The 24,641-nt window shown below is 38.4% G+C and overlaps 1 protein-coding gene across 1 annotated transcript in view; it reads left to right on the forward strand.

Annotated features, from left to right (window-relative positions):
- The window catches only part of TMEM245 (transmembrane protein 245), a 104,578-nt gene extending 81,286 nt beyond the window's left edge, over window positions 1–23,292 (forward strand). Inside the window, exons 15-18 of the mRNA XM_012439043.2 lie at window positions 737–837; window positions 2,660–2,834; window positions 5,999–6,193; window positions 18,011–23,292. Coding sequence (XP_012294466.1) covers window positions 737–837; window positions 2,660–2,834; window positions 5,999–6,193; window positions 18,011–18,056 — 517 coding nt within the window. The 3' untranslated portion in view covers window positions 18,057–23,292. The remainder of the gene's footprint in view (window positions 1–736; window positions 838–2,659; window positions 2,835–5,998; window positions 6,194–18,010) is intronic.
- The last annotated feature ends 1,349 nt before the right edge of the window (window positions 23,293–24,641 follow it).

Raw genomic sequence — 24,641 nt, forward strand, 5'->3', positions numbered from 1 at the left:
AACTGAAAAACACAGAGCGCCTGACATTGCAGATTTTCATGTACGAAATTCCTTTATTAGTCACCAAATATATGTGTCTGTTTTTATCTTTCTTGTATTTTTCTCTCTGATTTGCCTTTGGAATTAGTAAATTTTTTTCCATAAATTCTCCCCCAATGATCATTCTTTGATAGCATTTTAAGAGATGTTACATTGTAGGCCTAGTTGCATAGTTTAAGAAAGGTAGGAAGATTTTGTTAAAGAGAAGAAAGGTTGGTGAAATACAAGTTACACTATCCCTTATTGGCTCTTTCCAAAAGGGGAGGACTGGCCACAGCCTGGGTTTCTTAGAGTTTAACTGTTTCCTTGGAAATATGTTATTCACACTTAATTTTCTTTCCATTTGCTTTGGTGGTGAAATAACTGAAAGTAACTTTTCACAAAAAGTGAAAAGTTGATGAATTATTTCAGTGAATATGGTATTTGAAGGTATTTCAGTTCAGTTATTTTTTTCATCAGAAATGTAAAGAATAGCTTAGTAAACATTTCAAAATAAAACATTTCATATTATATAAAGAATAAGTAAATATATTTAATGTAAGGTCTTTATGTTTTTTTGAAATGAGAACAGCATTCTCAGTTCAGTAGAAAACTAAAGCTATTACTAAAGTTGGAATCAAGTGGCCACGTGATTTTTCTAAATCACAATATGACACTGTGTTTATTTACTCTTTGCTTTTATCTTTGGGCATTCCAGAGGGGTGTTTGATGCTTCCCTCAAAATGGCTGGCTTCTATGGATTGTACACCTGGCTGACTCATACTATATTTGGCATCAATATTGTCTTCATACCGTCAGGTAACAACCATGTTATATCTTCCACTGTTCTCTGTTTAAGGAAAGATAAGCCATTTTACCATTTAGGAAATGTCTACTTCCTCAAGTTTAAAAAACTAAATTTTGTGGCTTGAGATCCAATCTAGTCCATATTAGGAGCAGAATATGATTTGTAATGTGTTTGTTTATTGCCGTATCCCCAGCAGCTGGAACCATACCCAGCACACAAAACATTGCTATATTAGTCTGTTCTCTCATTGTTATAAAGAAATACTTGAGATTGGGTAATTTATAAAGAAAAGAGGTTTAATTGGCTCACTGTTCTGCAGGCTGTACAGGAAGAATAGTGTCTCCTGCTTTTGGGGAGGCCTCAGGAAACTTATGGTGGAAGGTGAAGGGGAAGGAGGCATGTCTTACATGACTAGAGCAGGAGGAAGAGAGGGGAGAGGTGAATACACAGTTTTAAACAACCAGATCTCACGATAACTCACTCACTATCATTAGAACACCACTTAGGGGTGAAATCCGCCCCCATGATCCAATCACCTCCCATCAGGTTCCACCTCCAACACTGAGGATTACAATTTGACATGAGATTTTGGTAGGGACCCAGATCCAAACCATATCAGTTGCCTTCAATATTTGTTAAATGAGCTGGGTATGGTGGCTCACGCCTGTAATCCAAGCACTTTGGAGGCCAAGGTGGGCGGATCACCTGAGGTTGGGAGTTCAAGACCAGCCTAACCAACATGGTGGAACCCCGTCTTTTTGAAAAATAAAAAAAATTTAAAATTAAAAATATATATATTTGTTAAATGAACAAATGTTCTAGCACTTAGCATAAAACCTAGCACATAATTGGCTTTAAATAATGTTTGAATTTAACTGATTGGCAGGGAGCAATGCGTTGCCAAATAGCTTTGTCCATGAGGGATAACATCCCAGGGCAAGATGAATGCTTTTGAGGGCACATAAGCTGTCTCCATACCTCTTAAGATCTGTTATGATGGTTCTTCCACTTTTTCTTCCTTTATTTCTATGGCTGCTCGTTTTCCTAAATATCTCTGCCTTTCACATTTGCCTCTACCACCAGCTGCCCTTCCCCCATTTGTCTGTGCTTCCTTCCTTCTACATCTTCAAGTTCATTCACGTTCTTCCCTACTGTGATCTTCACTAACCTACCCTCTGGCATGCAAGCACCCTTTGAGGCGGACAGAGTAGGTGGTAGTCTTACCGTATAGGTGAGAGACCAGTTTTCCAAGGTCACATACCTGGCTTCTGGTAGGACCAGAACTAGATGCTACATCTGCTTTACTCTTAAGCTGGAGAGAAGCCAGATGGAGGAAGATCGCTTGAACATCCTGCTGTGGAAGGGAATGACCTTGAAGCAGGGTCCTTCAACTCAGGATTTTTTTCTGTTTATTTTTATTAGAAAGAAGCAAAGTAAAGAATATGCTGAGGTTTAGAAACTAATTTCTGATTGGGCTTTGGAATCAGTACAAGTTTTGACACATGTTCTGTAGCTGTATTTATAGGACTGTATATTAACTACTGATTGAGAGTAACAACTGCAGAACCCTGAAGTCTTATTGCTTAAGAATAGATCCATAAATAAAACACATACTTAGAAAGTTTTTTAGTATCACGTTTTAAGATATTGAGCCTTTATTTAGCTAGAAAATTCAGTTAATCTAGGGTATATCATTTCCCTAATATTTGATTTGTGAGTATTTAACTTGTTTTGGTGTAAATTGTTAAGGAGGAGGAGCCACTGCTTAGGTTCTGTTGCTTGTTGGTGTTTTGCTGATGATGTTAAGTTGCTTTTCTTTTACTCTTCTTTCAGCGTTAGCAGCAATCCTTGGAGCAGTGCCGTTCCTGGGGACATATTGGGCAGCAGTACCTGCCGTTCTAGACCTGTGGCTGACACAAGGGTTAGGATGCAAGGCCATTTTACTGTTGATTTTTCATCTCTTGCCAACATACTTTGTAGATACTGCAATCTACTCTGACATATCAGGGTATGTAAGCCACAGAATTTCTTAAGTTGTTAGGCATTTCTGGTTTTTTTTTTTTTTTTTTTTTTAAGTAGGATTTTTTCCCCTGGGGTTGTACAAAAGAACTGGTAGTAGGAGTTTTCAGTGAAATAGTCTTTTGTGTTCCCACTGATACAATGAAATTTTAATTTAAAATAATATTGTTGACAAGGCATGATATTTTGGGCTTTTTTTTTTTTTGGTTGTTGTTGCCCCAAAGTTCCAAAGCAACTTTTTTTCTTTGTTTTTTTGAGACATTATCTCTGTCACCCAGACTTGAATGCAGGTGCAGTCATGTCTTACTGCAGCCTTGAACTCCTGGGCTCAAGCAGTCCTCCTGCCTTGAACTTGCGAAGGCACTAGGATTACAGGAATGAACCACCATGCCCAGCCAATATTTTCTTATTTACATGTTTATTTATAATATTAATATATGGTGTCCCGAGTTAAAACCAACTTGTGAATAATTTTTTCTTGATTTAGTGACATTTAACCTAGAAAAGAATTATGATCCGATATACATCAAATATTTCAAGTACAATGAAGAGTTAATCGTTATTTTTATTACTTCTTTGGTTTTGGAGAAAATGTTAGATTGTATGTCTGACGATTTCCATGTGAAACCAAATCTCAGCAAGTAAATTTCTGGCAAGCAGAGCTCTCTAAAGATAGAATTAGAATGGTTTTATGATAAATACAGGTTAAATCTAAGTCAGAATCAATACTTTAGCCATATAATACAATAAATAAATGTCTGTTTCTATAGGTTTTGATGTCTCTTTTAGAAATTGCATGAAGTAAATCAAACCAGTTCTCAGTTAATCATATATTCAGATTCACATTGCTTATGAAAATCTAGGCTGAAAGTTAAATAATAACTGATATCGAACAATTCTGAAGCCTCAGAGTTCCAGAGCAAAAAGAAACAAGCAACTCCATAAGCCAGACTTAGGGGAACTTTTATGTATAAAACTTGAGAGAGAAAATTAAAAAGCTGAACATCATAGTACGGTTAACTAGTGTGTAACACTTGACATTTGAGCAGGAATAAGTATGATTTCTACTTAAGTACTTTTATTTCCTTAAAATTTGCTATAAATTTTATATTAAGGTTTATAGCTGGAATTAAAGATTTATATGTGATTTTATCTTAAAAATAAAATACTGTCTTTTTTTTTTTGGGAGACGGAGTCTCGCTTTGTCGCCCAGGCTGGAGTATAGTGGCTCAATCTTGGCTCACTGCAACCTCCTCCTCCCAGGTTCAAGCTGTTCTCCTGCCTCAGCTTCCTGAGTAGCTGGGATTACAGGGGTGCGCCACCACACCCAGATAATTTCTGTATTTTTAGTAGAGACCAGGTTTCACCATGTTGGCCAGGCTGCTCTTGAACTCCTGACCTCAACTGCCTGCCTCGGCCTCCCAAAGTGCTGGGATTACAGGCGTGAGCCACCATGCTTGACCTAAAATACTGTCTTTAAACATTGTCATTGGAAAATGAAAGGTTTGGCATAAATTGTTTTAGTTTTTAATAGGGTACACTTTTATTCATAAACTCCCACACCTGTTTTTTTTTTTAAAAAAGCTTTAAAGCTGAGCGTGGTGGCTCAAGCCTGTAATCCTACCACTTTGAGAGACCAAGGCAGTTGGATCACTTGAGCCCAGGAACTCAATACCAGCCTGGGAAACATGGTGAAACCCCATCTCCACAAAAATAAGAAAATTAAATTGGTGTGGTTGCACATGCCTGTAGTCCCAGCTACTCAGGAGGGTGACATAGTAAGGTCACTTGAGCCCAGAAGGTCGAGACTGTAGTAAGCCATGATTGCGGCACTGCACTTCAGCCTGGGTGACAGAGTGAAAAAAAAGCTTTAAGCATTTTTGATAATTTTCCTTGAATGTGTTGTTTAGGGAAGAAGTTTACTTAGAAAACATGGAATACTGCCCTAATCATTTTTTTGGAATGAGAAAGACAAACACATTATCAGTATAGCATATTGGTTCCTTGAAGACTGGTTCTCCACAAATCTTACTTTGTTTTAACTGTAATGTAGAACATCTTTCCAGGTTATTTAGTTATTTGCCCATCACTTGAATTGTTCTCATCTCATGTTTAAAACTAGAAACAAACAGGATGTGACTTATTTCTCAGTCCTTCTGAGGTCAGTGGTCTTTTCTTTTCATTATCAGTGTGCTATGCTGCTGTGTTCTATTTTATTTCATTCCACTTACGTAAGTGATACTGTAATAAGCTGGAGGGCATTTTTGATTCTCCTGTGAAATAGAAATCTTGGGCTTTGTGACAGAGATTTTCCTCAGGAGGCCTTTTATCATTACCTGTGTTAAAAATTATATTTTAGGAGGTTGCCAAAAGCCTGACCTATGAATAATAGGGATGCTACTGTTGTTGTTGTCTTATAAAAGCATAATTAACTGAATTACATGCTAAATTATGCTCACTTAATTATCTTTGATGGAGGTAGACTTAACAGGTGACTCCTAACCAGTCCTAAGCCAACATTAACCCACCATAGGCAGGCACCTGTAATGGGTATAAAAGAGCTGTTAACATTGCTGACTTTATTCTTTCTTTTTTTTTTTTTTTTTTTTTTTTTTTTTTTTGAGACGGAGTTTCGCTCTTGATACCCAGGCTGGAGCGCAATGGCGCGATCTCGGCTCACCGCAATCTCCGCCTCCTGGGTTCAGGCAATTCTCCTGCCTCAGCCTCCTGAGTAGCTGGGATTACAGGCACGCGCCACCGTGCCCAGCTAATTTTTTGTATTAGTAGAGACGGGGTTTCACCATGTTGACCAAGATGGTCTCGATCTCTTGACCTCGTGATCCACCCGCCTCGGCCTCCCAAAGTGCTGGGATTACAGGCTTGAGCCACCGCGCCCGGCCTATTCTTTCATTCCTGGAGCTATAAACAGAGGCACTAGTCACCCACAGGAAAAAAATTCTTGTGTCTCAATATTATTGTAATGTTCAATTATATGCATCGAGGTGATCTAAAGAAAGATCTAAAGAAAGCTGATAATATACTAAAAAACATAGTGTATTAAAGAATGAACATTGTATTAGAAATGTATTTCAGATTTATTCCAGTTTTTGTGTGTTAAAGGTCGTGAACTAACTGGTATGCTCTTTATTCCAGAGGTGGCCATCCTTACCTGACAGGCTTGGCAGTGGCCGGTGGAGCATATTACCTAGGCCTGGAAGGTGCAATCATCGGGCCCATTCTTCTCTGCATACTTGTGGTTGCTTCCAATATCTATAGTGCCATGCTAGTGAGTCCCACAAATTCAGTGCCCACGCCAAACCAGACCCCATGGCCTGCTCAGACTCAACGGTGAGTTAAAGCAAAATAATCTTAAGCTTTGTTTAAACATTGAGCTGTCCTGTGTCTGTATTTGATAAATAGCTTCATCCAGACTTGTCAGGATAAAGATATTTGGGTACTAATGCTGTGATAAAGGTTGCAAAAGACACTAAGTAAATAAAAATCACTAGGAGAGTTTTGGGTTTCATGTACCAGGAAAATTGAAAACCTATATTGGGGCGAGGAACAGTGGCTTATACTTTGGGAGGCCAAGGCAGGTGGATCACTTGAGGTCAGATATTCGAGACCAGCCTGGCCAACATGGCAGAAACCCATCTCTACTAAAAATACAAAAATTAGTTGGATGTGGTGGCATATACCTGTTATCCCAGCTACTCAGGAGGCTGAGGCAGGAGAATTGCTTGAACCCTGGAGGCGGAGGTTGCAGTGAGCCTAGATTGTGCCACTGCACTCCAGCCTGGGCAAGAGAACAAGACTCTATCTCTTAAAAAAAAAAAAAAGACCTATATTGGGTGAGAATTTTTAATGTTGTGAAAAGCCAAAAGTAAATTTAAAAAAATTATTACCATGTGATACATGGTATACCAGACTGAAAAAGACTCAAGAAATAGGACAACCATGCCAGATGTGGTGGCTCACACCTGTAATCCCAGGAGGCCAAGGTGGGTGGATTACCTGAGGTCAGGAGTTTGAGACCATCCTGGCCAACATGGTGAAACCCCATCTCTACTAAAAATGAAAAAAAAAAAAAAAAGTATGCCTGATGTGGTGGCAGGCGCCTGTAATCCCAGATACTTGGGAGGCTGAGGCAGGAGAATTGCTTGAACCTGGGAGGCGGAGGTTGCAGTTGGCTGAGATCATGCCATTGCACTCCATCCTGAGTAACATAGAGGGACTCTCTCTCAAAGGAAAAAAAGAAAAAGAAATAGGACAAGCAAATGCAATGCATGAGTCTGGGATAGTTTTCTGGATGGGGGATGGGAGGAATCTGTAAAGAATATTACTGGAACAATTGGGGAAATTTGAACATGGACCATATGCTAAATAATATTATATCAATGATAAATTTGGCTTAACCAATTTAACAATGATACATTGATAACCAGTGATACAATGATAACCAGTCATAACCAATGATACTTTGGTTCTGTAGAAGAATATCCTTTAAGGATGAAGTGTCATGATGTCTGCAACTTATTTTCAAGCAGTTCAGCCAAAACTGAGAGAGTGAGAGAGGAAGTGACTGTAGCAAAATGTTAACAATTGGTGACTCTAGATGAAGGACATATGGTTGTTAATTGTACTAGTGTTTCAATTTTGTGTAGGTTTCAATTTATACATTTTTAAAATACAAAGTTGGGAAAAAATTATTTGGGATACTAATATAGAGTTGCAACTTGTTATTTTGTAAGTACAGATATTAAAATAACAGTTCCTGTTATCTGGTGTCACTGGCATTTCATAAAATAAATTATAATGTTTGAAAAATTTTCCCATTGTCTCATAATTTTCTTAAATATCTTTATTTAGATATAATTTATATATGGTGAAATGTATATCTGAATAGCCAAATTGTATATCTAAATAGACAATTTGATTTTTTTCAAATATTCACACCCATGTAACCACCACCCATATCAAGATATAGAATAATTTTATTACTCTAGAAGGCTTCTCCCTGCCTCCTCTCAGTCAGACCCCACTGCCTGCTGATATTCTAACTGTAGTCACTTGTCATTAGTTGTGCCTGTTTTTGAACATCATATAAAAGAAATCATATAGGAGGTATTCTTGAGTCAGCCCTCTTTGCTCAACAGTGTATCTGTGTGATTCATTCATGTTGTTGGATTTTTTTCTCTGTTCATTGTTCATTCTTTTTTCATTATTGTCTTCTTTTCCATTACATGAATATATTACAGTCTCATTATAGGACTGATAGATATTTGGATAGTTTGCAGTTTATGGACGTTATAATTCAAGACGCTATGAACTTTCTTTTTTTTTCTTTTGAGACAGAGTCTCACTCTGTTACCCAGGCTGGACTGAAGTGGTGTGATCTTGGCTCACTGCCACCTCCACCTCCTGGGTTCAAGCCTCAGCCTCTAAGTATCTGGGATTACAGGTACCGGCTACCATGCCTAGCTAGGTTTTTTTTTTTTTTTGTATTTTTAGTAGAAACAGGGTTTCACCATCTTGGCCAGGCTGGTCTTGAACTCCTGACCAGTGATCCACCTGCCTTGGCCTCCCAAAGTGCTGGGATTACAGGCATGAGCTACCATGCCCGGCAGAACTTTATGTAAAAAAAAAAAATTTCTTATTTTGCCATGAACATTTTCATACATTTCTTTTGATAGACATGCACACAGTACTTACTGTAGCTGGACATATATCTAGAAGTGGAATATCTGGTTATACATCTGGTTTTAAGTTTAGATGGATACTTAAAAACAGTTTTCTGTGTCATGTGCCAGAAATTACATTTTAACAACAAAAAAGTAAGAAGGACAGTCTCAGAATAAAAAGTAAAAGATCAACTTTTCAGAAACAATATGGCATTGTTCTTGTTCTCTGCAATTGGAAAACACTAGTTTTCCTGCCATCAGTATTCTCATATAATCAAGGAGTCATTGACAAGTTGGTTCTGACAATGCATTTAATGACAATAATTTATACTTTTATGTAAAATTCTTTAACAGCACAATTCTGCTTAATTTTGTTTTTAATGTTATATTTTGTGAGGAGAGACATGGTCCTTTAACTCAGAACAAATGCAGTAAAGTCTCTTGAGTTAGAGCTGGTTAGAGGGCCATTTTAGCCAAAGCATGATCCTTACTTGATGGCAGGGGAAAATCATTTTTTTCAAAAAAATAAAAGGAGAGATACTTAGGTGATTTTTGACAAGGGCCTTCCCAATTTTGTGGTGGTGACACTATGATATCTTTTTCTGCCTTGGCCTCTTAAAGACAAGTGCTCAGGTGCCTGAGAAGCCAATGGTGCTTGAAAGCAATGGAAAGCACTTGCTAACTTGCAGCTCTGTTCCATGGGCTCAGCAACTTCAAAGAAGAAAGCGAATTGATCAATATTTTGCTGTTGTTTTGAGAAAAACTTAATGATTCCAAGTTACTAAAGCAAGAGTTAGTTTTTGAGGCAAACAAAAGCAACTTAAATGAAATAATTCTTTGAGAGGTAATAAACCTTTTTAACCCTTTCTCTTTCTAAAAGTACAAAGTGCTTATGTGGTATGGGGGAGTAGAAAAAGATAATGTGAGGATCCATATAGCCTTTGTCTTTCAAAGTTATTCATGCATGTCGTTTAAAGAGCCAGATTTCTACAAAAGTCATAGTGAAAAATAAGACCTTTGCCTTCTTCGGTCTTCTTCCTTTATCTAAGAGGAACCACTTTTTTTATCCTAATTATTTTGATATTTACCTCCATATCTTGAAATGACATGTTTATTTCTGATTTGGTCATGTGTAGGCATCATCTAGTAACTTCCCACTTGGAAGGTGAGTCGTTAACTTTCACTACCCGTTCCACCAAAACAAACTCTGATACTGGTTAGAGCACTATTCAGGTTTTACATTATTATGACTTTAAATTATATTCGTATTTGATCCTTGCCATATATTCTAATATTTCTTTACCCATATGACTTTTGCTTTCTCTTGAGTTAATAAAGATGCTTTCAGTGTACTTATAACTAATCCCATCTCAGCTGTGTACCAGGCACTCACTTCTCCTCTTGGTATGTTCAGCCGCACCACGCATGGTTGGTGTTCCTGAAGAAGCCCCTCCTGAGTGCTCTGTTCTACTCCAGCAGAGTGCTGTCCTTTTGGCTTACCATGCAGCTGTCACCTTGGGTATTCCCTCAACTGTCCCTTGCTTTGGAATCCTTATTTCTTATACCCTCTATAATTTTCTTTCTTGATTTATTCCTTTTTGGTAAAGCACATCCTCTTACAGAATTGTTGGGAAAATATGCATCAGTGGTAAATTTTGAGGGATGATGCATATGTGAAAAGCTTTTCCTAATGTCATACTTAATCCAATAGCTTTCCTATTTAGAGAATTCTATGCTTGAAATTTTTTCTTTAACATTTCTTTATTCCTTCATTGTTTTCTAGCTTCTAGGATTGTTGTTAAAAGTCTGAAGCAATTTTTATTCTTGATTCTTGTTAATTTAACTGTTTGAAGACATATAGGATCTTTTTGTTTACCTATGTTTTTTGTCCTGATAGGCACTTGCTAAGACCTTTAAAACTGAAAACTTGGTTCTGGTGTTCTGACATTTTTCTTGAGTTGTTTCATGATTTCCTTTTCTTTTTTCAGAAATTGAATTTATTTTGACATTAACCTTCATGGACTGGGCATTTCACATTTTAAATCCTTTCTCTTTTTTCACTAGTGTTTTTTTGGCTCCATTTTCTGGGTGATTTCTTCAGCTTTATCTTGTAACCTCACTATAGAGGTTTCCATTTCTACTTGTACATTTTTTTTTCGGTCTCCTTTATTGAAGTATTATTTCCTTAGAGTAAAATATACCTTTTTAGCATATAGGTTTATGTTTTGTATGACATGTAACCAATTACATGTTTAGCAACTTAACATCCATTTACGATATAGTTTCTGTGGGTCAGGAGTTCAAGCAAAACTTGGTTGGGTTCTCTGCTTAGGATCTGACAACCTGCAGTCAGAGTTGAGGTTTCATCTGTGGATTGGGGTCCTCTTTCAAGCGGTCCAGTTGTAGGCACAGTTCATTTCCTTGCAGTTGTATAACTGAGGCTCATGGCTCCTAGAGGCAGAGCTCATAATCTGGGTTTTTGCTTCTTCAAAGCCAGCAGTATTTTTCTAACTTCAGTCTCTGATCCCTAGGCTTTTTGAAAGAAGAGCTCACCTGATTAGACCCAGGCCACCCAGCATAATCTCTTTTTTCTTTTTAAAGTCAGCTAATGAGGGACATTTTTTACATCTGTAAAATCCCTCCACCTTTGCCATACATGTTGAGCATCCCAAATCCCAAACTGGAAACACACCGCAATCTGAAACTTTTTGAGTGCCAACGTGATGCTCAAAGGAAATGTTCATTGGAGCATTTTGGATTCTTTTATTTTTTTTTGAGACAAAGTCTCACTCTGTCACCCAGACTGGAGTGCAGTGGCGCAATCTCGGCTCACTGCAACCTCTGCCTCCCAAGTTCAAACAATTCTTCTGCCTCGGCTTCCTGAGTAGCGGGAACTATAGGCGCATGGCACCATGCCCTATTTTTGTATTTTTGGTAAAGACAGAGTTTCGCCATGTTGGCCAGGCTGGTCTCGGACTCCTGACCTCAGGTGATCTGCCTGCCTTGGCCTCCCAAAGTGCTGGGATTACAGGCATGAGCCACTGCACCTGGCCAGCATTTTGGATTCTGGATTCTCAGATTTGGGGTGCTCAACTAGTTAGTCTAATGTAAATATTCCAAAATCCAAAAAAGATGTAAATCACTTCTGGTCCCAAGCATTTCGGATAAGGGGCACTAGCCTGTATTAACAGAACCACATTATCAGATATTGAAGGTGTTTGGCTCATATTAAGAGTGAGACACGGTTGGGCAGACATACCTCTTAATTGCACACTGTAAAAAAACTTGTTAGACAACTATCTTCACACAGATGAATGCCCATTCCCCTAAGGAAGGATTGTAGAAAGGAATACCTTGTCTGTTGCTCACTGTTGATAGTGAGAATGTAGTGTATATAGCACAGCCTTGGGCTCCCAACTATTTTGGCCTCAACTGAATAATTGGAACCTTTCACTTCTTCTGTTCTCTATTAATAGTGGGCTTGTTTAGGGAGATGAGATGTTTAGGGAAGGGCAGAAACACCCCTGTAATCATGTATACTTTCTTGATTTTTGGACAGGATAATCAGACTTGCTTTGATAGACTTCATCACTTCTAAAAATTGAGCAGCATTCTCTGAATATTAAAGCCCAGAAAATCCTGTAAGGGGTATATCCCAGGAACTCTTCCAGGGATGCTATTCTCCATATTACAGTTTTCCTTTGCCCCCTGTTACACCTTGACAGTGGTGAAGGTGACAACTAGGGTGTGGTCCTTTAGGAGCTCAGCTTTATCTTTCTTTAGGGAAGATTTAGTAACTTGTGGCTGTTTTTGTTAAGTGCTTTCTTAACCTGAGTTTATATCTTTCATAATTAAATACCCAAAGTACAATCAAAAGTGAGTATCAGCTGGGCATGGTGGCTCATGCCCGTAATCCCAGCCCTTTGGTAGAGCAAGGCAGGTGATCATTTGAGCCCAGGAGTTTGAGACCAACCTGGGCAATATGGTGAAACCCCATTTCTGGGTCTCTGCAAAATGAGATATAAAGATACTCTCCATAAACCATCTGCACTTCTCCAGGTCTTTATGCCAACCTTAAGAATTTCAGTTGGGGTGTACTGGCTGTCATTCGACTTTAGAAGATTGAGGAAAAGAGAGTAAACAGGCTGGGAAGGGAGTACGTTTGATTTACTTTCTGTCACTTGAAAATTTCCTAAATCTCTTCATCCTCTTTACTCTCAATGGTGTGACCCACTGCCAGGATTTCTTCAGCAGCCATTACTGGTTCCTGCCTCTAGTCTGGCCTCCCTCTAGTCTGTTCATCATAGTACAGCCTCTCTGGTTTTTCTGAAGCATAAATATTCTATTCTCTTGCTGTTTAAAATTCCCAGTGGCTTCCTGTGGCTTTCAAGATAAAGTTGACACATTAATTTGCCCTGTCAGACTTCTCATGCATTTTTTCTGTCTGTTCTCCAGATTCATCTCTGTGCTAAGTGCCTTGCATTTTATTTTTCAGCCACGTTGAACTTGTTTTAGTTACCAGAAGGCAGTGTCATCTTTGCAATGTTGTCCCCTCCTTAAAGAATACCACTTCCCTCCTAGGCAAGTCCAGTATCATGGTCTATACTCAAAGTACCCTTTTTGTGAGAAACATTACTGAAACTCTGAACTAGGTAAGAAGTCCTTGCTGTGTCCCTGTAGTATCTTATGCTTCTCCTGTTGGAACTAAATATATGTTTCATAAATGTATGTTTAATTCATTGTGTTTCCCATCAGTTGGTAAGCTTTTTGAAAATGGGAGCTATATCTAACTTGTTTACCACTGTTTTACCACTCCTAACATAATGTTTGGCGCATAGAAAGTGCTAGGTGAAGCTTTATTGAATATGTGGATTAGTGAAACCAAAAGTAGATTAGATGAAAAGAATTTTTCAGTACAACCTGAGACTGATAAAATAGGATGGGACATAGTAAACCCTAGCCTTAGAACTTTATTCCAAGTTTGTTGGAAGGGAGGGGATATGCATAGTAGTGGTTGCATGTGCTCTGTCACAGGATTGCATGCTGGTGCAGGTGTAGGAAACATACACTCAGCCCTGGGGAGCCAGCTAAGTAAGTTAAATTAGTTGTAACTTTTAGGCATCCACAACTTTTCTGCATGTCTAGAAGACTGGGAGTCAACAAGTCTTGAGTTGTTAAATCATAAAAGATTTAAACATTTACATGGAGGGAAGAGGGTATGGGGTGAAATAATTTGTAAAGATCTCATTGGAACTTTGGGACAAGCAGATACTAAAGTATTTTCAAAGAGCAAAGAATAGTGAGAGACTACACTGTACAATCCCTGTTGCTCTGAAAGGAGGTGTAAAATGTTAACAGTCCTCTAGTCCCCCAGTCACATGTGGTCCCAGTCTGCATTGCTTATTCTTAGGTAAGAAATTCTATAACCGTGGTTCTTTGCAGAATAATAATCCTTATGATTTGGGAAAGAATACTATATTCAGATGGTTTACATAGGATGTCAACCATTTTCAGAAAATAGTATCAATGCAGTATTTATCTCTATTTCTCTCTAACGCAGAGTTATAGTTTTATGAGCTTTGCTGATTAGTTAGAATTATGCCTCTGGAATAAGCCAAAAACGAAATCATTTCTGCATCTCTATAGATAGTGTTTTCCTGGAGATAATTAGAGGTTTGTTCAAGATCACTGTTACTTCAGTAGGGTTCTATTTCTATATATACACCCCTCCCTCCACCACCCTAACACCCTATCTACTTAGAGATAACATTGAGATGGAAGACTCTTAGTAACTGATTTCTAAGCTTGCCTCAGGTTGTTGCGGTTTTTTTTGCGTGTTTCGTTTTGTTTGTTTGTTTTTTTCCTGAGTCCTTTTGGAGGCTTTCTTGGCCTGGAGACAAAATTGAATAGTAAGTATGAATTTCAAGTTTATATAGCTAAGCTTACTTGTCAACAGAGAGCAGTGACTAGGCTAACCACAGCCTTGATCTTATTTCATGTGTCTTTGCTCTGAGGCAGAAATCTTCATTCATAATTTAGAGGAAGTGAATAGTTATAGATATAAAGTTGCAGGTATCTGAAAAATTTGAAAAGATGTCAAAGAACCCCATTGGGCGTTAGAAAATGCTTTGTAGTATTACCCAAGTTTTGACTATTGCTTGCAAAGATTTTCCAGGGCTTTTCAGAATTAAATGCTACCTGAAAATTCATATTCTGAGACAGTAGCCAGCTTGGCCTGTAGACAAATGTAAAATCACAAACTTGGTGAGACTGAAAAATAGCTATCTAGAGCAATAGTTCTGATGGGAGTGTAGGGGTGATTTTTTTTCTCCCCAGACATTTTCTCATGTCTGGAGTAATTTCGATTGTCGTTCTAGGTGGATAGAGGCTGGGGATGCTGCAAAACATCTTATAATGCAGAAAAATATCAAGATTGAGAAACACTGATTTGAGATAGGTAGGCAGGCAGATAGATAGATAGATAGATAGATAGATAGATAGATATTAATGCATATAAACATACATATATATACAAATATTCACTTTTGGACTTTTTTTCAGAGGATAAAAATATTTAAGGAAAGAAAATTTCATTTCAATTCTTAGATCAGCCAGCATCTTTAAAAATGGTTGGTATATTCATGTCACACATACCCTCTCAAAGCCTCAGGAGCCATAGCCAGGAGACCCACAGTTCCTGAAAGCAGAGCTGTGCTTGTAAAGATGTGCTTCAGAGGTCCAGAGGCTTAGGGCACCATCCTTGAAAGAGCCTTGAGATAACTGAACATCCTTGAAGATAATTTCTTTTCTGTAACATTTTACCTCTGGCCCCCTTGATATTGAAGTACTTTGCTCATTGCGTGCTGCAAGATTAGTCTTTAATTGATCTCTGCCTTGCCCATGAGCCTCCTAAGTATTTGTATGAATTGAGTCAGGAGAGAAAAGGAATAAGGGAGGGAGCATGATTGTGGAATTACATGTGAAGTTCAGATTATTTGTTTTAGGAGTTTTTAGGTGATTATACCTAATGAAAGCTTTTGTTATGTTTAGTTTCTACTACTGTGAGCTGTTCCCTAAGGTTTTGGAACACTTACCTTATATTCTACTTCAATTTCTTTCTTTCTTTTTTTTTTTTTTTTTAAGGCAGTGTCTCACTTTGTTGCCCAGTCTGGACTGCAGTGGCATGACGTAGGCTCACTGCAGCCTCAGCCTTTTGGGCTCAAGTGATCCTCCAACCTTAGCCTCCCAACTAAATGGGACTACAGGCACATGCCACCATGCCTGGATAATTTTTAAATTCTTTTTAGAGATGAGGTCTCACTGTTGCCCAGGCTGCTCTTGAACTCCTGGCCTCAAGCAATTCTCCTACCTCAGTCTCCTCCTAAAGCTCTGGGATTTCAGGTGTGAGCCACTTTGTCTAGCCTTTAGCTCTATTTCTAATTAAAAACTGGAGTAATTTGTTGACAATAACCAAGAGTTGGTTATTGCTATTAAATAAAATTAGCTTTATTTCACAATGATTAAAAAAGTCTGCCAGGCACGGTGGCTCACACCTGTAATCCTAGCACTGTACACAGGTGGAAGAGTTACTTGAGGCTGGGAATTCAAGATCAGCCTTGGCAACATAGAGAAAACCTGTGTCTACAAAAAATTAAATTAAAAAAAATTAGGTATAGCTCAGTCTCAGCTACCTGGGAGGCTGAGGTGAGATGATCGCTTGAGCCCAAAGTTTCTTGAGCCCAGGAACTGTGATCACATCATCACACCACTGCACTCCAACCTGGGTGACAGAGTGAAACTCTCTCTTTAAAAAAGAAATTATATATATATATATATATATGAAGAAACAACAGTGTATGTGTGTGTATATATAAAGAAAAAACAGTATAGTGATGTGGTTGTAAATTAACATAATATAATTTACATAATTATAATTTATAATTATGTAATTTATAACAATATGTTATAAATTAACTTATATTTAACTTATAAATATAATTATGTAATTTATCACTTAGTATACATTATATTATTTATGTAACTAATATAACTTTTATTATAACATTAAAATTATTTGGGGCTGGGCATGATGGCTCATGCCTGTAATCCCAGCACTTCGGGAGGCCAAGGTGAGCAGATCACTTGAGCTCAGGAGTTCGAGACCAGCCTGGGCAACATGGCAAAACCCTGTCTCTACAAAAATTAGCTAGGTGCGATGTCATGTTCCCTGTAGTCCCAGCTGCTTAGGAGGCTGAGGTGGGAGGATGGCTTGAGCCCGGGAGACAGAGGTTGCAGTGAGCCGAGATAGCACCAGTGTACTCCAGCCTGGGCAACAGAGTAAGACCTTGTCTCAAAAAAAAAAAAAAAAGGAAAGTCAAATTTTTTCTGTATATCTAATATGTAGTATTATTGTAAAGGAGCAATATAACTTCTATCTAAAAGAATGATAATAAACTCTGCTTTATATCTGTATCATTTAAGATAGTTTAGGCTGTACATAACCAAAAACTAAACAAAAACCCCATCATCAACAGGACTCAAAGTAACAGTGACTTAAACAAGCTAGTAGTTTATTTCTTGCTTGTGTAAAAGAAGGCCATCCAGGGCTTGAATGACTGTTACATAAACATCTGGTCCCAGCCTCTCTCTATCGTGATATACTGGTATGAGGCATTTTTGTCTAATATAGGTGCTTGAGCTTATGTTCACTGATAAATTCTGACCTGGCCATTTGGCTGCCAACACAGATGTAAATTTAACTAGGCGACTTATCCCAGCTCAGACATATAAATTATGTAGCAAAAGGGAGCTAGCTACTACAGTCCTGAGATAGACACCTCATGTATGCAGCAGCCAGGCATATGTATGCAGCTCAGCCACCTTCATCCAGCCCAGATATTACCTGCCAATAACATCATTCGCTTAGCTTGTTTAATGTGGGTCAGAAACAGTATAAGTACAAGGTCATTTGATGAAAAGACCTACCCCATTTCTCCTGCACTAAATCACATCTCTCAGAGCTTGGACTTCCTGTTGGATTACAGTTTCTATTTTGTAATAAAATATATCCACTTAGCGTTTAATCTTTGGTCTCTTAGTGTTTTTTCTCCTTAACATCAATCATCATATCCACTTTCAGCCAGTAACAAGGTGGAAGAGCTGAAGAAGATTGCTCTTCTCTTTTAAGGACCTGCCCAGAAGTTGCACAACACTTCCACTTAAATCTCGTTAACCAAAGTGTAGTCACATGGTCATGTGTAGTTTCAAGGGAGTCTGGGGAAATAGTCCTTTGGACAATGGATCCAGCAAAAATATGGCATTCTTGTTAATAAAGAACGAGCAACAACTAGCCAACTTTGAAACAATACTCAGTGAAAATCTTAAGAAAAAGTAGTGACTATATAATCTCAGGGCTCCAAAGATTTTTAAAATAAGTTACTGTTGTATGGTAATCAACTAATCATTCCGTCTTTTCTTCTTTTAGGACTTTCCGTGACATTTCTGAAGATCTGAAATCCTCAGTAGGTTGACGTGGTTTCCTCTGCAGTGATTTTTCTTGGAAATTCAAACTTGACAGTGAGTTCAGCCCAGCTGTGGCCTTCTGCCCTTTCAGCTGTGCCTAGCAAGCAGAACCCAGGAAAGAAGCAGAAGCCTCCTGGCCTTACATACAGAATGTCTGGATAAGAGAGAACTTGCTGCGGGCTGCTTTGTATTTTAAAACACAGTTTGGGAGTTCAGAATTGGTGGTTTGCTCACTTAACTCTTGCTAAGATGGCTTGAAAAGTTTCATTTTATACACTGGTTCCATGGCTTGAAATTTTTCCACTTTGTATTATGTATTTATAAAGTTATTTTAAGAACTCTAAACTACCTGCTGTTAAAAGAATATATGGTGTAATTTTTTTCTTGGTTTAAGAAATCTATTGTTAAACTTTTCTAAGACAGTCACTTTTCAAGGAAGAGGGCTTTCACTTTTGAGAGTGTAGTTGAGTGAGGAAAAATGAGTCTTCTACCCTTCTCGCACAATGTATGGTACCCTCTTTAAGAAAGAATAAATCATAAGTGTAAGGGTGAGGTGGCTTATTTGATGTTCAGTTTTATGTTGTAACCCTAAGAGATAAAAGACTGAAGCTCTTCCTCCTCTTCCTTTTCTCTTCATGCTCTGTTACACTATTGCAAAATTCTAAAACATGGCTGACCGCATTGAAGCGAAATACTTATTAAGCTGCTATGAAAGGTACCAATATGATAAAATTCATGCTGTTATTAGGTTTTCTCCTTCCAAATGTTTTAAGTGAAAAATCTCAGGTGTAGCAATACTCTGATTTGTTAAATGTATCCCTGTTTCATTATTTGGAACTCTGCTAATAAGTTAGTTTTCAGCAGAATTTTATATTTATGTAGTATTTTCCCATCTCTTAGCACTATGCCTTGCACATGACTCTAAATGAATGCTTGTTGAATTGAATTGCAACTTTAAAAAAATCTCAGATATCACAATAACCAGCATAGTGCTTTACATTTTACAAAATCCTTTTGCACATATTATTTCACAAGTATGTCACATCAGCTTTCATATAACTTTATATTATTTTACATTAGTTTTATACTGATGGGGAAGCTAAGTTTCAGAAAAGTGACCAACTCAAAGTCGTAAGTTTAGTAGGATTCAGCCTCAGATCTTTGACTCCATTGTCTGCAGACTCTGTTGTACTAGTGTTTCTTCTAAATATTGTATGCAGTTTTCCCATTATTATGAAATAGGTGTTGCTATCCATTTGTTATGAATGAAGACTTGTCCTATAGTATATGACAGGGCTGGGAGTGGACTGTTGCTCTTAGCTGAACCTTGCTACTGTTTACAACAATCATCAGGCCTATCCTCTTCTCCCAAGGGAATGTGGAGGAGAACAGCTTCTCGGCCAGGCTGTAGGTGGTGGCTCACGCCTGTAATCCCAGCACTTTGGAAGGCCAAGGCGGGTAGACCACTTGAGCCCAGAGGTTTAAGATTAGCCTAGGCAACATGGCAAAACCCTGTCTCTACAAAAAATTAGTTGAGCCTGGTAGTGTGCCTATAATCCCAGCTACTCAGGAGGCTGAGGTAGGAGGATCACCTGAACCCAGGAGGTTGAGGCTGCAGTGAGCCAAGATGGTGCCACTGTACCCCAGCCTGGGTGAGAGAGTGAGACTCTGTCCCAAAGGAAAAAAAAAGTGCGGGTGGTTCTTAAGTGTTGAAGATTTCCTTTTTGGTAAGTATTTAAAGGTAGAAATACTAATAATTTTTTCTAAAACATCTCCCTAAGAAGTCACTGATAATTATAATTAGCTTAAATTTATTCTTACACTACTTAAGACAAATTTCATTTAGAAAAGGTTACCATGAGGACTTCTGACTATATGCAGTAGACTACATACAGATCTCATTTCTGTTATGAATCCTTTAGCAATTATAGTCAGCTATTCCACTAAGTATTAGATTTGGTCACTTAGTAACTCATTCTCTTCTTTAGTCAATCATTCCTTCACTAAAACATTTCTTGAGAGTTTGGTAAACTCTATGCTCCATGCCAGGCACTATACAAGGTGATGGAGATTGCTCGTAAGAAGGCCTCTTGCTCTTAGCCAGATCATATATAATACTAAATTTAAATTTTTTGCATTAAAAGGCTAAAAAAGAAATCAAGTTCGTTTTTGTTGTATAGATTGATTTATTTATAGCTGTAATTAGCACATATTCATAAGAGACAAATATATACAATGAGTTACTATGCACATACAAAGTGCTTTTAGCTGTATAAAGTGATATTGCAAAAAACTAGAGTTAATGTTTGTTGCTGGGGGATAATTATTAGCATAAATACCAGGTTATTAGAGGGCTTTAAGAGAATAGAGCTACCAAAATTAGCAGCAATGATGTAATATTACCCCGAAATATCAGGAGCAGAGGTGCCCCAGAGTGCTTTACGGCCATGATCAGGAAACTTGAACTGCCCCATTGCTACAGCAACAGCATCAGGACTAGGAAGGTCCACCAGCTGGGGAGGTCATCTTGGAACCCTCTGAACCAGAAAGAAGCATCCCAGCATGATTCCTCAGATGCAGTGAGGAAGGATTACAGAATTTTCACAGGGCAACAGAAATCAAGTGGTATGAAAAGGTAGGAGTTTTAAGCTCAAGTCTAAAAGATAACCTGCCTTTAGACTCTCAGTCAGAATTTGACCCACAAAGAGGAAGTTTCTCCAGGAACAGACCATACATTGATGAAGAAGTAACTTCAGTAAAAACCGAGTACAGAAATCTGTCATAATATCTTGCATTTTATAGATTAATAAGATTAGTTTCAAGTTCACATTCACTATTCAGTTGTGAACTGAATAGAGGGGAGGGCAGAAAATACAAGCTCTCCACACAGGTATGCTCCTTTCTTTGCTGAGAGAGAAGAAGGCATGGGATTTTCAGCATGAATTCCATGTCATGAGTGCTGTTTGGGTTCAAAAGTTCTATCAGTGTCTGTTCCTGCAAGTGATCTCTGTCAGACCACCTTACATGCTGGTCTTAGTTATTTTTAAAATTGTGAGGTTTCTTCACACCTTCTTTGATCAGAAGTGGTTAGCTGGCAGTTTTCCCTTGACTTCTGAAACTAGTGTGGGTTGACCCATGACAGTGGGAAGAAATCCAACATGTTACATGGAGACCCTGTGTGTAAACAGACTGTATAGCCTTTGAAAGTGGAAGCTACTTATTACAGTCAAAGGGCTACTAAATGGCTTGCAGATGAGATCTTCTGGCTCACCTTAATCTTAACATGAAACCATCGTGACCTATCTGGACTCCATAGGACTTGTGGTTTCCATTTAGGTTATATTAGTGCCTAAGGAATGTGTCACTACTGGGCAAGAAACAGAAATTCAGGCCATGAGGGGTTAGATTAGACCAAAGTAATTTAGGTGAGCCATCCAGAGCTTTCAACCTCAGGGTTTGTAGGAGAAAAAAACCAACAACACAAAAAACCCTTCGGACTTCTCATACTCTAGCCCTGACCCTTGCAGTGTCCTCTGAGGGGCCTCCTAAGACCCTTACAAGAATATTACAGTAGGACTTTGTGTGTTTTACAGTGAAACTAGCCTCTGGCAGCATACTTCAAATACTAGTTCCAGCTAAAAACAAATATTTTTAATTTTTATTAGTTTCTTGTCTTTCAACTTTCTACCATCAAAATATATTTATTTTATTACTTACTGATTATGGGGAACCTGCAAAAAAAAAAAAAAATACATGCTGTCTGCAGCCACCGATTGGCTATTTTTGATAGTTTAAGACAGTTATAAATCAAGTTGTTGTGTCTACTAGAGTTTTAGAAATTCTGTGCTAGAATGGGCCTTCTAAAATGAGGTGGTCCTGTCATTTTCTAGAGAAAGACACAAATTCATAGGTTTAAGTGGTTTGTCTGACATAGTCATACAGCCAGTTGGTAACAGAATTCAGAGTAGAATAGAGTTCTTTTTTTCTGTCAGTCCATGTTCTACTTCTCTTTCCTTTTCCTCATGGTTGAGCAGCTTTTGGCAAAATGTATTCCTTATAGCAGTAGTTCCAAGAGATTTTAATAGATGTAAGAGAAAAAAAGTATGTGTGTGTTGTGGGTGGGAGATTCCATGGTCAATTAAAATGAAGGAATGCTGAGTTTGTTTCCTTTCTGTAAAGTTTTGAACATGCTATTACATATTGTGAATTTATAAGAGGGGACAGAGACTGTTTGACCTTAGACTGCACTTCCCTTCTCCATTCCTCAGAGCATCTCAAAGGACTTCGGGAAACATGGCCCTCGATCAGGTTTACAGCTCTTTGAGAAGACATCCCTATGGAAATACTGAATGATAGATCTGTTACTGTGGTACCATTCAGTCTATAATAAATCTTGAAGTTTAGTGAGTTACTAGAAAGCAAGCATATTTGCCATTCAGAGCTATACTTAAGGTATAGAGATTCTTTTCCACCGGTGGTGTGTAAAATCAGTATTTGTGTTTAACTTTGCAGGTTTTTCAAGGATCAACTAATGTGCAAATACAGTGGTGATATATTGATACTACATTTTAATAATGCTTTTGTATGGCACTTTATAGTTATCACACACCTTTTGTAACAGCCCTGTGAGATAGACAATATTATCCTTGTTGTACAGATGGGGGAACTCTGGAGGCTCTGAAAGTTGTTGGTGATACTCCCCTAAGTTTATATCACAAAATGATGGAGCCAGAATTCAGTTGCAGAACTTCTGACTCCAAGTCCAGAGTGCTTTACTAGACACCTGGTTCCTTACTAGCTTTCTGCCAGCTTCATATTTTACAGTGAAAAGTATGGAAGCAAATCCTGATCATTTTGGCTTATCAAACACCACTTCTTTTTTATTGCAGTGATCCAGCAGATGTAACTCTCATTGTAGCCATCCCAAAAACCCTTCTTTGCCCTTTGCAGTGCCACTTATTTAGGTGACTGGAATGTATTTCAAATACCATTTGATTTTGAACTACGATTGGATATAGAGTTGTAATTGCTTACATAACTTTTTGAAAATGTATCATCTCTGGGTTCTAAGGCAAAGGAGAGGCAACTTGAAAGTAAAGAATATTCGAATATAACAATAAATATTCTCTATTCTCACACAAATGCTGTTTCTTAGCTTTAACTTGCTTTGACAACTTACTGATGTAACTTCTTTGTAAATGTGAAAAATTATATTTTGAAATAAAATTACTAGTGTTGAATGAATCAGGTGGTAAACAATCTCCTCTCTTTTGAAAAACTCAATCTTTTGTGAAGCCAAACTTTCATGAATCCATCTGTCTCTTAGGCCTTCTATCTTGCCATTTCCTCCAGCACCATTGCATACACTGAATTCTTATGAAATACTGTCAACTTTTTGTGTGTCTGGGGAGTGGACACTGGGTGCCTTGAAGAGATCAAGGGCCCTCCGTGCACAGGGGAAGGTGGCCTTGTGGTAGGTAAGGAAGTGGTGAGATGGTTGGCTGAGAAGTAAGAATTGGAAGAAAAAATTGGATTAAGGACCTGTGCTTTTTGAAGAAAAAGAAGCTGAAGCTTGGCTATCTTCAATACCAAAGACAGCTGCACAGCACTGGTAGGTGGATGAAGTTGAAGCGACAGGTGGAAGCACCACGAAGCACTTTTTAATGATACTTGGGAAAGAGCTTTTTGATGCCTCAGGTTGATCATACCCAGCTCATCAATGTGGTGTTATGGAAGGAGAAATGATCCAGGCCAAGGTGTCCGGTGGACTGGGAGCCTCAGATTCTTTTTTACTCTGATAGGTTCTCATTGGTAGATATAATTCACAAAACATTTCTTCATGCTTCTCAGTCTGTTGCTTAAGCCTGGAACTCCTTCACAGTGTGCATACTGCTGACAACCTCCTTTTGGCCTTGCTCCTGGAGACCTTAGGGTAGGAGTTTTCAGCTCCCCGCCCCTATCGTGGGGCTCTGTGAGCTCAGGGTTGTGCTTACAAAACTGATTCTTATCCTTCCCCTTAAGTGAGTTGTCAGAAATACACACTATTGGAAGCTGTGCTAGGGTTGAAACTGGTAGAACAAAACCAGAATGAAGTCTGTCGGGAGGGGCCTTTCCCGTGGGACCGAAATTCCAGTAGTAATGTGTTTCTGGGGCTTCTCTGGAAGGTTTTCATGCGATGAACAGTTATAAAGAAACTGCTCTGGGCCTGGCACTAGGAAAAAACTTTGAAAAGTAGTTTTCAGAAGTAGTGTTGAACAGATGAGGCTTTTTCATGTTATTTAAATTTCTTTTGAACAATAAACAGTAGTCTGAAAGATATACTGACTTCCTGCCGAATACCCAGATACTCCATAAATATTACATGATCAAATGTTCCCCCTTCAATCCAGCCCACGCTGTTTGTAAGAAATACATGGTGAAAGAATGAGCAGGTGGAGTGGAGATGGGACCTTCCAGAGAAGCCCCAGAAACACATTACCACTGGAATTCCGGTCCGATGGGAAAGGCCCCTCCCGACAGACTTGATTCTGATTTTGTTATACTAGTTTCAACCCCAGCACAGCTTCCAGAAGTCTTTGCGGGAATTCAGAGCT

This window comes from Aotus nancymaae, unplaced genomic scaffold (assembly GCF_030222135.1).
Source record: "Aotus nancymaae isolate 86718 unplaced genomic scaffold, 86718_ANA_hifiasm-v0.15.2.pri h1tg000003l, whole genome shotgun sequence".
In the NCBI taxonomy this organism is placed as follows: domain Eukaryota; kingdom Metazoa; phylum Chordata; class Mammalia; order Primates; family Aotidae; genus Aotus; species Aotus nancymaae.